Genomic DNA, 15,512 nt, shown 5'->3' with positions numbered 1-15,512 from the left:
TACTGAACCTCAGTCTCAGTTTCGACTAAGATGGGACAGAAGGGAACTGCTGAGTCCAAAAACAAAACAAAACAAAAAAACCCCAAAATAAGGTATATCAGGTCAATGCCCCTCTTTATGAATCAAACCATATTACCCTTTTTACAAATTTATTTTTATTTGATTTATATTCTACCTTTCAGCCACTTCAAAGTGGATTACATTCAGGTACTGTAGATATTTCCTTGTCCCCAGAGGGCTCACAATCTAAGTTTGTACCTGAGGCAATGGAGGGTAAAGTGACAAGGAGTGGCAGAGGGATTTGAACCCTGGCTTAAAGCCCTACTGCTCTAACCACTACCCCTCTACTCCAAATATGATTGGAATATTCCATTCCTAAGATTGACAATAGTTTAGTATTCATCCTTTGGTTAATTTAAGACAACTAACTATGGTTACACCACTTCAGTCCAAATTAGAAGACACCTATAAACGGTAAACACTATATAATAGAGGCAATCCCCGAAGATAACTATAAACCCATCCCAACCTCCTCAGTATGGCCTCTCTCTCAGCCTCAGGCTCAGGCAAAGCAACTTAGCTCATATTTGTTTCCAGCTTACACTATGTCCACCCATGGCCCTCTGCTCTGTGTCACAAATGGAGCTCGCTTGGCATCGGCTCTCCTCTCAGACCAGCCAACAGATTGTTAGCTGCCAGTACAGACATAGTGTTTCTGGTGGCATAGGTGGCACTTCCGATGTGAGGCAAAATCACTAATAGGCACAAACAAAAAACAAAAGACATATCATTTGAAAAGAATGACATTCAGGGACCACAAACTATAAGCAAGCACACAGCTATAAGATCATCATCACTTATAGAAGATCCTACTCCAGCTTTTTAACAGGGTCACTTCTAATTAAGAAAAGCCACTAATTAATGTAATCTAATTATCAGCTACATACTGTATCTTGGTAGCTTGATATCCACTTAGAGGTCCATATTTAACTGAACAGCTCAGAAGTTATCTGGTTAAATGAATATTTGGGCATTTATCTGACTAAAATTTATCTAGATAATTTAGAAACATTCCAGGGGCATTTCAAGGAGGAATTACATTAGCTGGATAAATTAACCAACTAACTGATATTCAGAGAGAGCCGAATAACTTATCTGGCTAAAGCCCAGATTTTAAAAAGGGCTACGTGCGTGGCCGAGCTTTGTGTGTGCCGTGTGCATTTTACAACCGGCAATGTGCGTAAATCCTAGTACTTGCAGCAGTGCCGGCCGAGGGAAAAGGGGCAGGCCAGTGGGCGTGGTCTGGGTGGGGAGGGGGCCGGCTGCATAGTGGCCATTAGGCCGTGGCCTGGGGAAGTGCACACTGGCAGCTAGCCAGCACACGAATCTTATATCTGCTAGTTAGAGCACATAAGTAAAAAGACCAAAAAATTTAGAACACTTAAGGAGGGTTTAGGGGTTGGGGAGGAGAGGGGAAAAGGTAGGAAGGCCAGGTAGGGGTACAGGGAAGTTCCCTCCCAGTCTGCTCTTTTATTAGTGCGGACTGAGAGGGAACTGGGGAAAAGGCAAATTGCATTGCCGCATGCAATTTAAATAATTCCCTCCCCCAGCGCGCAGAAGAACCCACCCGCCCACACACGCAGACATTAAAATCTGGTGTGCCCGGGAACCGGATTTCATTATATGTGCGTGCCAACGTACGCATATTATAAAATTGGTGCGTCCATGTACGCGTGCCTGGAACTGCACGCACATGGATGTGTGCGCTGGTCTTAAAATCGACCCCTAAGCTAGTCTGCCAAAGAGGTACCCTAAAGGTAGCCAGATAAAATTATCTGGCTAATTATAAGACAGCCACTGCACTATTGAATATACCTCTAAAGTTAGTTGGATGAGTTATCCAGCTAACTTTTCTATCCAGACAGTGACTGAATATGGACTTCAATGTTTTTACACCAATGAACATAAGAACAAGGGTCCATCAAACCCAGCATCCTGTTTCCAACAGTGGCCAATCCAGGCCACAAGAACCTGGCAAGTACCCAAAAACTAAGTCTATTCCATGTTACCGTTGTTAGTAATAGCAGTGGCTATTTTCTAAGTCAACTTAATTAATAGCAGGTAATGGACTTCTTCTCCAAGAACTTATCCAATCCTTTTTTAAACACAGCTACACTAACTGCACTAACCACATCCTCTGGCAACAAATTCCAGAGCTTAATTGTGCGTTGAGTGAAAAAGAACTTTCTCCGATTAGTTTTAAATGTGCCCCATGCTAACTTCATGGAGTGCCCCCCAGTCTTTCTATTATCTGAAAGATTAAATAACCGATTCACATCTACTCGTTCAAGACCTCTCATGATCTTAAAGACCTCTATCATATCCTCCATCAGCCGTCTCTTCTCCAAGCTGAAAAGTCCTAACCTCTTTAGTCTTTCCTCATAGGGGAGCTGTTCCATTCCCCTTATCATTTTGGTCACCCTTCTCTGTACACCTTCTCCATCGCAACTATATCTTTTTTGAGATGCGACAACCAGAATTGTACACAGTATTTATTTATTTAGTGCTTTTTTATACCGGCATTCATGATACAGATCATATCATGTCGGTTTACAAATAACAAGGGTAGTAACCTAACTAACTATTAACATGGTATAGAGAAGGCAAAAGTTACAATGAACAGGGGTGCTGGAACTGGGAAGAGGAAGAAATAGCAGACAGTAACTAGATAACTGTATCAGTTATTTACAAATTGTTGAGTGATCGTTTGTAACAGCTGGGGCTCTTGGTTTATGGAAAGGCCTGTTTATTCAAGGTGCGGTCTCACCATGGAGCGATTCAGAGTCATTATGACATTTTCCGTTTTATTCACCATTCCTTTTCTAATAATTCTCAACATTCTGTTTGCTTTTTTGATTGCCGCAGCACACAGAACCAACAATTTAAATGTGTTATCCACTATGATGCCTAGATATCTTTCTTGGGTGGTAGCACCTAATATGGCACCTAACATTGTGTAACCAAAGCAGGGGTTATTTTTCCCTATATGCATCACCTTGTACTTATCCACATTAAATTTCATCTGCCATTTCGACGCCCAATTTTCCAGTCTCACAAGGTCTTCCTGCAATTTATCACAATCTGCTTGTGATTTAACTACTTTGAACAATTTTGTATCATCTGCAAATTTGATTACCTCACTCGTCGAATTTCTTTCCAGATCATTTATAAATATTGAAATTTAAGGGTCCCAATACAGATCCCTGAGGCACTCCACTGCCCACTCCCTTCCACTGAAAAAATTGTCCATTTAATCCTACTCTGTTTCCTGTCTTTTAGCCAGTTTGTAATCCACGAAAGGACATTGCCACCTATCCCATGACTTTTTACTTTTCCTAGAAGCCTCTCATGAGGAAGTTTGTCAAACTAATAGGTCTGAAATTTCATTTTTGATTTCCTTCAGATGTCTGGGGTGTATACCATCCGGTTCAGGTGATTTACTACTCTTCAGTTTGTCAATCAGGCCTACCACATCTTCTAGGTTCACCGGGATTTGGTTCAGTCCATCTGAATCATTACCCATGAAAACCTTCTCTGGTACAGGTACCTCCCCAACATCTTCTTCAGTAAACACCGAAGCAAAGAAATTATTTAATCTTTCCGCGATGGGCTTATCTTCTCTAAGTGCCCCTTTAGCCCCTCGATCATCTAATGGTCCAACTGACTCCCTCACAGGCTTTCTGCTTTGGATATATTTTAAAAAGGTTTTACTGTGAGATTTGCCTCTACGGCCAACTTCTTTTCAAATTCTCTCTTAGCCTGTCTTATCAATCTCTTACATTTAACTTGCCAACGCTTATGCATTATCCTATTTTCTTCTGTTGGATCCTTCTTCCAATTTTTGAATGAAGATCTTTTGGCTAAAACAGCTTCTTTCACCTCCCCTTTTAACCATGCAGGTAATCGTTTTGCCTTCTTTCCACCTTTCTTAATGTGTGGAATACATCTGGACTGTGCTTCTAAGATGGTATTTTTTAACAATGACCACGCCTCTTGTACACTTTTTACCTCCTTTACCTCCTTTTCAGTTTTTTTCTAACTATTTTTCTCATTTGATCAAAGTTTCCCTTTTGAAAGTTTAGCATAAGAGCGGTGGATTTGCTTACTGTCCCCCTTCCAGTCATTAATTCAAATTTGATCATATTATGATCACTATTGCTAAGCGGCCCCACCACCGTTACCTCTCTCACCAAATCTAATAACTGGAAGGGGGACAATAAGTAAATCTGCAGCTTTAACACTAAACTTTCAAAAGGGAAACTTTGATCAAATGAGGAAAATAGTTAGAAAAAACTGAAAAGTGCAGCTGCAAAGGTTAAAATGTTCAAAAGGCATGGACATTGTTTAAAAATACAATCCTAGAGGCGCAGTCCATATGTATTCCGCGCATTAAGAAAGGTGGAAGGAAGGCAAAACGATTACCGTCATGGTAAGGTGAAAGAGGCTATTTTAGCCAAAAAAAATCCTTCAAAAATTGGAAGAAGGATCCATCTGAAGAAAATAGGATAAAACATAAGCATTGTCAAGTTAAGTGTAAAACATTGATAAGACAGGCGAAGAGAGAATTTGAAATGAAGTAGGCCATAGAGGCAAAAACTCATAATAAAAACATTTTAAAATATATCCGAAGCAAGAAACCTGTGAGGGAGTCGGTTGGACCGTTAGATGACAAAGGGGTTAAAGGGGCTCTTAGGGAAGATAAGGCCATTGCAGAAAGACTAAATGAATTCTTTGCTTCCGTGTTTACTAATGAGGATGTTGGGGAGATACCAGTTCCGGAGATGGTTTTCAGGGGTGATGAGTCAGATGAACTGAACGAAATCACTGTGAACCTGGAAGATGTAGTAGGCCAGATTGACAAACTAAAGAGTATCAAATCACCTGGACCGGATGGTATGCATCCTAGGGTACTGAAGGAACTAAAAAATGAAATTTCTGATCTATTAGTTAAAATTTGTAACCTATCATTAAAATCATCAATTGTACCTGAAGACTGAAGGGTGGCCGATGTAACCCCAATATTTAAAAAAGGCTCCAGGGGCGATCCGGGTAACTATAGACTAGTGAGCCTAACTTCAGTGCCGGGAAAAATAGTGGAAACTATTCTCAAGATCAAAATTGTAGAGCATATAGAAAGACATGGTTTAATGGAACACAGTCTACATGGATTTACCCAAGGGAAGTCTTGCCTAACAAATCTGCTTCATTTTTTTTGAAGGGGTTAATAAACATGTGGATAAAGGTGAACCGGTAGATGTAGTGTATTTGGATTTTCAGAAGGCTTTTGACCAAGTCCCTCATGAGAGGCTTCTAAGAAAACTAAAAAGTCATGGGATAGGAGGCGATGTTCTTTCGTGGATTACAAACTGGTTAAAAGACAGGAATCAGAGAGTAGGATTAAATGGTCAATTTTCTCAGTAGAAAAGGGTAAACAGTGGAGTGCCTCAGGGATCTGTACTTGGACCGGTGCTTTTCAATATATATATATAAATGATCTGGAAAGGAATAAGACGAGTGAGGTTATCAAATTTGCGGATGATACAAAATTATTCAGTGTAGTTAAATCACAAGTGGATTGTGATACATTACAAAAGGACCTTGCAGGACTGGAAGATTGGGCATCCAAATGGCAGATGAAATTTAATGTGGACAAGTGCAAGGTGTTGCATATAGGGAAAAATAACCCTTGCTGTAGTTACACGATGTTAGGTTCCATATTAGGAACTGCCACCCAGAAAAAAGATCTAGGCATCATAGTGGATAATACTTTAAAATTGTCGGCTCAGTGTGTTGCAGCAGTCATGTACTCTAGCATGTACTGATGATACATTTACCCAGTCAATATTGGGGTAATTGAAGTCTAAAAAAAAAAAAATCCCAGCGTGCAAGAAACAGGTAACCAAGTCCATCGGCAAACTTATAGTCAATTTTTATTGAAATAATGTTTTTAAACAATCATTCCTGGCAACTCCATAGATCTTCAAACATGCAAGTAAACAGTCCCCCGACACGGTCCGTGTTTCGCGGTAGCTGCATCAGGAGGGACCCACGGTTAATGTTATCTATGGTATAAAGAACAATAAATGATGGACCTTATAGACAGGGCTGTTAAGCTTATACAGGATTTCAAAAACATACCTTATATATTCATCGTGGAGCGCAGCGGCTCGTATACCAAGTGAACAATTTAAAGAGGCAGTTTTGGCGCCAAAGACAGAAAATACCGTGAGAAACTCGCAACTAAACTCCTCCCCCACAGAAGTGTCAACAAAACAAAAACCATTCAATATCTTTATTAAGACCTTTTGGATGGACAGTAGATAATTTAAAGATCCACTTTTGTTCACGTCTACCCAGGATTTCAGAATAGTCCCCTCCCCGAAACGGGGGTACCACCACCTCTAAAATTGAAAATTGTAGATCAGCAATGGTGTGATGGTGTTGAACCCAATGTGTGACTAGAGGTTCGTCCATCCTGAGTAGACGGATGTTCGAGCAATGTTCTATGATTCGGGTCTTAACCATCCTAGATGTCTTACCCACGTACAGTAAAGGGCAGGGGCATTGGATGACATAAACCACGCCCCTCGTAGTGCAATCCGACCTGTTTCGAAGTTGGTGAAAAAATCCAGTGTCAGGATGAATAAAGGAATTTGACAGGGTGGTGTGACTACATAATGAGCAATGCCCACAAGGACCATGCTGGCCAGTTCCACTCTCCCTCATTTGTCTATTAAAATTTGCGTGAACTAACTGATCCCGGAGATTGTTGCCTCTCCGAAATGTGAACCGCAATGGTCCCTGAAAAAGCGATGAAAGGGATCATAGCTGCAATTGCTTTACTAGCAATAGAGAAAGGCAAAATACAATTAAAGCATTGACCTTCGTTGTCTGATGAGGGGAGGAACAACCAGTCACGGTCAGTATATAAAGCCCTCTTAAAAGCTTTTTTGACCACCCGTGTGGGATACCCCCTGTCCAAAAACCGCTGAGACAGTTGCTAGTAAAGCAATTGCAGCTATGATCCGGAGACATTGGGAGAATCTATCCCTTTCATCGCTTTTTCAGGGACCATTGCGGTTCACATTTCGGAGAGGCAACAATCTCCGGGATCAGTTAGTTCACGCAAATTTTAAAAGACAAATGAGGGAGAGTGGAACTGGCCAGCATGGCCCTTGTGGGCATTGCTCAGTATGTAGTCACACCACCCTGTCAAATTCCTTTATTCATCCTGACACTGGATTTTTTCACCAACTTCGAAACAGGTCGGATTGCACTACGAGGGGCGTGGTTTATGTCATCCAATGCCCCTGCCCTTTACTGTACGTGGGTAGGACATCTAGGATGGTTAAGACCCGAATCATAGAACATTGCTCGAACATCCGTCTACTCAGGATGGACGAACCTCTAGTCACACATTGGGTTCAACACCATCACACCATTGCTGATCTACAATTTTCAATTTTAGAGGTGGTGGTACCCCCGTTTCAGGGAGGGGACTATTCTGAAATCCTGGGTAGACGTGAACAAAAGTGGATCTTTAAATTATCTACTGTCCATCCAAAAGGTCTCAATAAAGATATTGAATGGTTTTTGTTTTGTTGACACTTCTGTGGGGGAGGAGTTTAGTTGCGAGTTTCTCGCGGTATTTTCTGTCTTTGGCGCCAAAACTGCCTCTTTAAATTGTTCACTTGGTGTACGAGCCGGTGCGCTCCACGATGAATATATAAGGTATGTTTTTGAAATCCTGTATAAGCTTAACAGCCCTGTCTATAAGGTCCATCATTTATTGTTCTTTATACCATAGATAACATTAACCGTGGGTCCCTCCCGATGCAGCTACGGCGAAACACGGACCGTGTCGGGGGACTGTTTACTTGCATGTTTGAAGATCTATGGAGTTGCCAGGAATGATTGTTTAAAAACATTATTTCAATAAAAATTGACTATAAGTTTGCCGATGGACTTGGTTACCTGTTTCTTGCACGCTGGGATTTTTTGATTTGATTGATGTGCAAGACGTCTCTGCTTCATGTTTCTGCTTGGTTGGTAATTGAAGTCTCCCATTATTACGCACTACCAATTTGGTTAGCTTCCCTTTTTCTTAGCATTTCACTGTCCGTCTCGCCATCTTGACCAGGTGGACGGTAGTATACTCCTATCACTATAGTCTTCCCCGACACACAAGGGATTTCTACCCATAAAGATTCAATTGTTCATTTAGTCTCATGCAGGATGTTTATCCTGTTGGACTCTAAGCCATCCCGGACATAAAGCGCTACACTGCCTCCCGGGTGCTCCTCTCTGTCATTGCGATATAATTTGTACCCCGATATAGCACTGGTTGTCCTCCTTCCACCATGTCTCTGAGATGCCAATTAAGTCTATGTCATCATTCACTGCTATACATTCTAATTCTCTCATCTTACTTCTTAGACTTCTGGCATTAGCATGCAAACATTCCAAAGTGTGTTTTTTGTTTGTATTTTCATTCTGCTTTTTAATTGATAGGGATAAGTTAGAATTTTTTAGCTCAGGTGAGTTTTTAGTTACAGGCACTTGGACTACTTCTCTTATTATTGGAACCTCACTGTCGGTATGCCCTAATTCTAATGCATCATTAGTATCCTTTGAAGATACCTCTCTCCGAACCATGCGCTGCTGTGTGACTGTCGGCTTTCCCCTTTGTTATAGTTTAAAAGCTGCTCTCTCTCCTTTTGAAAGGTTAGCGCCAGCATTCTGGTTCCACCCTGGTTAAGATGGAGCACATCCCTTCGGAAGAGACTCCCCCTTCTCCAAAAGGTTCCCCAGTTCCTTACAAAACTGAATCCCTCTTCCTTACACCACTGTCTCATCCATGCATTGAGACTCCGGAGCTCTGCCTGCCTCTGGGGACCTGCGCATGGAACAGGGAGCATTTCAGAGAATACTTCCCTGGAGGTTCTGGATTTAATCTTTCTACCTAAGAGCCTAAATTTGGCTTCCAGAACCTCCCTCCCACATTTTCCTATGTCGTTGGTGCCCACGTGTACCACGACAGCCGACTCCTCCCCAGCACTGTCTAAAATTTTATCTAGGTGAAGTGTGAGGTCCGCCACCTTCGCACCAGGTAGGCATGTTACCAGGCGATTCTCACGCCCACCAGTCACACAGCTGTCAACATTCCTAATAATCGAATCACCAACTATGACAGCCGACCTAACCCTTCCCTCCTGGGCAGTAGGCCTTGGGGAGTCATCCTCGGTGTGAAAGGACAATGCACCACCTGGAGAGCAGGTCCTTGTTACCGGATCCTTTCCTGCTGCACCAGGTTGATGCTCTCCAATTGTGAGACCTTCTTCCTACAAGGCAGCACCAGGGCTGCCAGTCTGAAGTTGGGACTTGGCTACTATGTCCATGAAGGTCTCATCTAAATACCTCTCTGTCTACCTCAGGTCCTCCAGATCTGCCACTCTAGCCTCCAGAGAATGGACTCGTTCTCTGAGAGCCAGGAGCTCTTTGCATTGCATGCAGATGTACAACTTCTCACCGGCGGGTAAAAAATCATACATGTGACACTCTATGCAAAAGACTGGGAAGCCTCCCTTCTTGCTGCTGGACTGCTGCCTTCATCTCAAATTTGTTCAGTTCATAGTTAAGTTTTAGGTTGCTATGGGAGTAGGAATGTGTCTAATTAATGTCCTTTAAATGTATTAGTGAATTCACTATATGTCTGGTAGTGGCCTACATGGGAATGATCAAACTCTCAATAAGGTTTTTTTTTTGTTTTTGTTTTTTAAAGTGGCACCTGCCTATAAATTAAAGGATGAGCTGGGGTGAGTGGGAGGGTTGGGAAATACAAACAGTCTAACTTCAGTTTTTCAGCGAGAGTGACTCACTGCTCTCTTGATTAACAGATGTTGGTACCTAATCAAACCAAATCACACTACCTTAACAGCTTTCCAAGGAGAGTAACTGAACTGAACTTTTCAACCTTTTTACTTAGGTATACACTGCTCCTAGCTTATTTCTAGCTTCTGGCTACTTTTTTCTTTTTGTTTTTAATATACAAACAATAACTTCTGCTTACTAGCTGCCTTACTGACTGACTATTTAAAAATCAAACAGTAACTTCTGTTTATTTGCTGCCTTACTGACTATTAAAAGCACAAACACACTAAATAATATTCCCAAATAGTTAACTTCGCCCCAATACTTTGATAAAAGAAAATGTCCTAAGCAAAACCTTACTGATTCCTTTCAGCCACCAGCAAAGTGATCTTCTCCTCTCAGTGCTCCCACTGTCTAGTTTGCTCATATCTTTACCTTTACCTGAATGTAATTTGCCTTGAGCTACCAATGAAACAGTGTGAGCTAAATCAACATGGGGCATACAGCCTTTTCTACTAGATGCAGTCTCTGACTTTACCTCTGGCACAAAGCAACAACGGAAAATTGTTCGCCTGTGTTACAGGAATTTTATAGGAGGGCTGGTCAGATGAACCTTGCCAATGTTTGCAGCTCCATAGTTTGCTGTGCATTATGCCCTTCACTGGCCCAGCTGTGCAGTATAGAATATAATTTGTTTACAAAACAGAACTGGAGTGCCTGGCTTTACAGTATGTTTATTTATTAATCAAAGTTTAATGTTATTTAGATTCAAGTTTTCAGATGTTACAGAAGCACTATTAAGTAGGGTTGTGCATTTGTCCAGAACGAATTAGGCAATTTCAACTAAATTGCCTAATTCGTCCTGGTTTGGCCTCCCCGAAAAACGAAACGCATTTTCCTGAAATTTCAGGAAAAATTCGTTTTTCAGGGTTAGTGCGCACTAACCCTGAAATTCGTGGCGGCCAAAAAAAATCGGCCTGAACCGTGGGAAAATGAAATTTCCCCTGGCATGCCGATAACGAAGGCCAAACTGAAAGGTTCAGCTGAATCACATCTCTACTATTATCCTCCAATCCTTATTGTCTCTCATATCCTCAGTTCTCATTTCTGCTGTTGGTAAAGCAAGTAAGTCTGAAAATACTACAACCAGCCTCCAGTCATTTGCTATTGTCACTAGCCACTCTGAAGATAATTCTATAAAAGCTTGCATAAATGAGATAGTAAATTCACACATAAGTTACACCAGTTTTCAAAAGGAAAAAGTACATATATAATTATACCACTGAAACTACCCACACACAATAGCACCTGCTAAATTGGGCACAGAAATTTTTCTAGAAATTTTACATGCACACTTTGGAAAATGCAAAAGTATGTGCATAAGTGCAATCCCCTTCCCAACCTCATCCTGAGGAACACTACTGAGTCCGGGTAAACTTATGTTTTGTGCTTTATTTGTAAATGATTTACAGAGAGATTCATGAAACCGCGTTAAGCCTACAATGTGTGTTAAACAGCATAAATTGCATGATAAAACGCTTTATATTGCACTATATAGCCCGATTGTGGCAATATTGTACAATATTTGCGACATCTTGCATACATTAGGCCTGATTCCCTCTCCTATTACAATCAGCTGCTTTGCATGCAAAGCAGTTCATGTATAGGTAATCCTATGTAAATAAAATAACACAGCTGACTTAAAAAACGCTAATCTATTGTGGGAGCACCAAGACCCTGACACGGATCCTGATGATTCTGCTTCAGATTTAAAAGGACCATGTGGCCCAAGAAGTCAGACCTCCAAAAAGCAAACAAAAAGTAACCAGGTGTCTTCTTAGATCCTCTCCTGCCCACCCAGGGACCACCAATCAAGGTGGCCTGGCAACCCAAATCCCCCACAAAATGAAGTTAAATCAGTGGCACCCAGCTCCATGACAATATTGCCAATGTAGAAAGACCGGGCTGATCCCCTTATGACATTTTGGATTATGGCGCCGACCAGGCCCAGAGCTAGAGGGAGCTCCAGGCCCTCGACATTGGCCACACTGTCATTTTTAAGATATTGGAGTTTGGGGGGGGGGGGGGGGTATGAATTAGGTTGCCACTACACAACCAATGATTTTTTTTTTGGCCACTTGGGGTTGGGGGTACCTACTGGTCTACTTTTATATTGAAAGGAGGACGGTAAAGTTTCTATTTAAGAAGGCACTGGGTGATGGAGTTGGGTGGTAGGGTGGGTGTGTCGTTGCAGGTAGAAGGTGCAGCTGCTTTAACTTTATATTTTGGGGTGTTTGGGTTGCCAGGCCGTCTCAATTGGCAACCCAGGAGTGGGCGGAGGGTCTAAGAAGAGCCCCAGTTACTTGTTCGTTTTTAGGGGCTCACTTCTTGGGTTGCATGGCCCTTTAAGGCGATGGTGGCCCCGTGTGTTAGGGGCCGTCATCGCACGGTATAGGCCTCTGCCATGTAGTTTTTTTTCTCTGACTTTTACCAGGAGACAAAATAATGTGGTAATACTGATATTTTGTAGGGGGAGGGGCACAATATCACAGGAACTACCCCCCCTGCGATAAAATATTACAGGCCTTAATTTGTAACTCTGTTGTGCATCGTTTTGTACTGTATGGAAAAGCTATTCCCTCAGGTTCTCTCTTCGTTATTACTTAGTTTTTTTTTTTCAGAACTTTCTTCTTGTTTCTCCTTTAAACTTTTTCTTTAAAAAAAAAGAAAAAGAAAATCTTTTCTAGATTCCTTTGTTTGGCAGGCGCCTCTTCTTCTAACCATGGCCTAGAAAACGTCTTCAAGTTTCTAAAGGTGTTCAGCCTGAAATTAAAAAAATGTCCCTCACAGGCGTATAGAAGGTATTCGTTGCCTGCTGGTGGATCATAATACTTTGAGTTGTTTATTGTTCTCATGCAGGCCTCTTAGAGCTGCTGAACAGGTTCTCCTGCCAAAGATTTTTCACACAATAATGGAACTGTTCTCACAAACTACAGCTTCAAACTCACAAACCTTGTCAAATCACAAACACTGGGATGCACAAAGGCCAACCAAGGGTTAAAGTAAAATAAAGCTGAAGGATAGCTGCTTTCTAACCTCTAGTGTGGGGTTAACAATAGACTCAATATGTTAATCCCATATAAAAAGATTATTTGATAGCATCATTTAACCATTTTAAATTGTAGTTGTACAGCAGGGTTGTATGTGTCCAGAGATTTCTTAGTTGCATATAGGGTTTTTAGAGCTTTTTATTTTAGTGTCTTTATAAGAACATAAGATTGCCATAGTGGATCAGACTAAAGGTCCATCGAACCTAGTATCCTGTTTCTAACAGTGGCCAATCCAGATCCCAAATGGTACACAGATTCTATGCTGCTTATCCCAGGGATAAGCAATGGATTCCTGCAATTCCACCTCATGGGCTTTTCGTCAAGAAACTTGTCCAAATCTGTTTCAAACATATCTAAACTAACACTATGCCACCTCCACTGGCAACAAATTCCAGAGTTTAACTATGAACTGAGTTAAAAAAATATATATTTTCTCTTATTGGTTTTAAATATACAACTTAGTAACTTCATTGTGTGTCCCCTAGTTTAGTACTTTTTGAAAGAATAAACAACCTATTAACAATGTTTACTCGTTCTATTTCACTCATTATTTTATAGATCTCTATCATATCTCCCCCCCCCCCCACTCAGTTGCTTCTTCTCCAAGCTTAAGAGCCCTAACCTCTTTAGCCTTTCTTCATAGGAGAATTGTTCCATCCCCTTTATCATTTTGCGCACCCTTTTCTGTACCTTTTCTAATTCTGCTATATCCTTTTTTGAGATTTGGTGGCCAAAACTGCAAACAATACTCAAAATGAGGTCGTATCATGGAGTGATACAGAGGCATTATGATATTCTCTGTTTTATTTTCCATTCTTTTCCTAATAATACTCAGCATTCTATTTGCTTTCTTGGCTGCTACTGCTGCACACAGAACAGAAGATTTCAACATGTTATCAACAATGACGCCTAAATCCTTTTTCAAAATCGTGATTCCTAATGTGGAACCTTGCATTGTGTAGTTATGTTCATCACTTTGCACTTGTCCAGATTAAATTTGCATGCCCAGTCTCCCAGTTTTGCAAGGTCCTCTTGCAATTTCTCAAATTCTTCTTGTGATTTAACAACTTTGAATAATTTTGTGTCATCAGCATATCTGATCACCTCACTCGTTGTTTCCACTTTAGGTTGTTTATAAGCAATGGTCCCAGAACAGATCCCTGGGACATGCTAGTATTTACCTTTCTCCATTGAGAAAATGTACCTTTTAGACTTACTGCTTTCTATCTTTTAACCAGTTCCCAATCCACAAGTGTCTCCCCCCCTATCCCATGACTTTTTAATTTCCTAAGTCATCTTCCATGAGGGTCTTTGTCAAAAGCTTTCTGGAAATCCAGATACATTAAATCAACTGACTCACACACATTTAATAACGCAGTCAAAAAATTGTAACAGATTGATGAGGCAAGACTTCTGTTGGATAAAACCATGTTGTTTTGTCCCATTATACTATGCTTATCTGTATGTTCAGTAATTTTGTTCTTTATGATATTTTCTGCCATTTTGCCAGGCACAGGCACCAGACTCACTGGTCTGTAGTTTCCTGGATCACTCCTGGATCCTTTTTTAAAAATTGAGGTTACATTGGCAACCTTTCAATCTTCAGGTACCATAAATGATTTTAATGATAGTTTACAAATTACCAAAAGCAGGTCCACAATTTTATTTTTCAGTTCTTTCAGAACTTTGGAATCTATACTGTCTGGTCCAAATAATTTGATACTCTTTAGTTTACCAATTTACATCTTCCAGGTTGACAGATTTGTTTCAGTTCTTCTGAATCATTACCTTTAAATATTACTTCTGGCATGGGTATCTGTGATACATCTTCCTCAGTGAATACAGAAGCAAAATATTATTTTAGTTTCTCTGCTATTGTTTTGTCATCCCTAAGTGCCCCTTTTACCCTTTGACCATATAATGGTCCAACTGACTCCTTCGTGCACTTTCTACTTTGAATGTATCTGAAAAAGTTTTTATTATGAGCTTTTGCTTCCACGACATATTCTCTTTTTGCCTACCTTAACAATACTTTGCATCAGACTTGCCAGTGTTTAAGCTGTTTCCTGTTTTCTTCATTCAGATCTCTTTTCCATTTCTTGCAAGATGTTCTTTTAGGTATTATAGCCTCTCTTACCTCACCTTTTAACCATGCAGGTAGCTGTTTAGCCTTCCTTTCACCTTTTCTAATGTGTGGAATTCATCCGGTCTGGGCTTCCAATATGGTATTTTTAAAGAAGGTACATGCTTGACGTAAACCTTTTGCAGCTACTCCTTTCAGTTTTTTCCTAACCATTTTCCTCATTTTATCAGTCACCCCCTTTGAATGTTAAATGTCACAGTAAATTTCTTTAGTGTCCTCCCTCCCATCTTGCTGTGCTCACTACTGCCAGAGGCACTCCTGGCCTACAAGGAGAGGCACCAATTCAGAGAATTAAGGCTCCAGTTTGGCGTGCAAGGGATGGAGCTCCA

General features: G+C 40.9%; 1 protein-coding gene across 3 annotated transcripts in view; it reads right to left on the bottom strand.

Moving 5' to 3' along the window:
- Positions 1 to 207: 207 nt before the first annotated feature.
- The window catches only part of GRHPR (glyoxylate and hydroxypyruvate reductase), a 152,149-nt gene continuing 136,844 nt past the window's right edge, over positions 208 to 15,512 (bottom strand). For all 3 annotated transcript variants that reach the window (XM_029603025.1, XM_029603034.1, XM_029603042.1), the window contains one exon: positions 208 to 755. In XM_029603025.1, coding sequence (XP_029458885.1) covers positions 634 to 755 — 122 coding nt within the window. In that variant the 3' untranslated portion in view covers positions 208 to 633. The remainder of the gene's footprint in view (positions 756 to 15,512) is intronic.

This window comes from Rhinatrema bivittatum, chromosome 1 (genome assembly GCF_901001135.1).
Source record: "Rhinatrema bivittatum chromosome 1, aRhiBiv1.1, whole genome shotgun sequence".
Lineage (NCBI taxonomy): Eukaryota > Metazoa > Chordata > Amphibia > Gymnophiona > Rhinatrematidae > Rhinatrema > Rhinatrema bivittatum.
The sequence above is the reverse complement of the archived record's forward strand: the minus strand, read 5'-3'. Positions and strand labels throughout refer to the sequence as shown.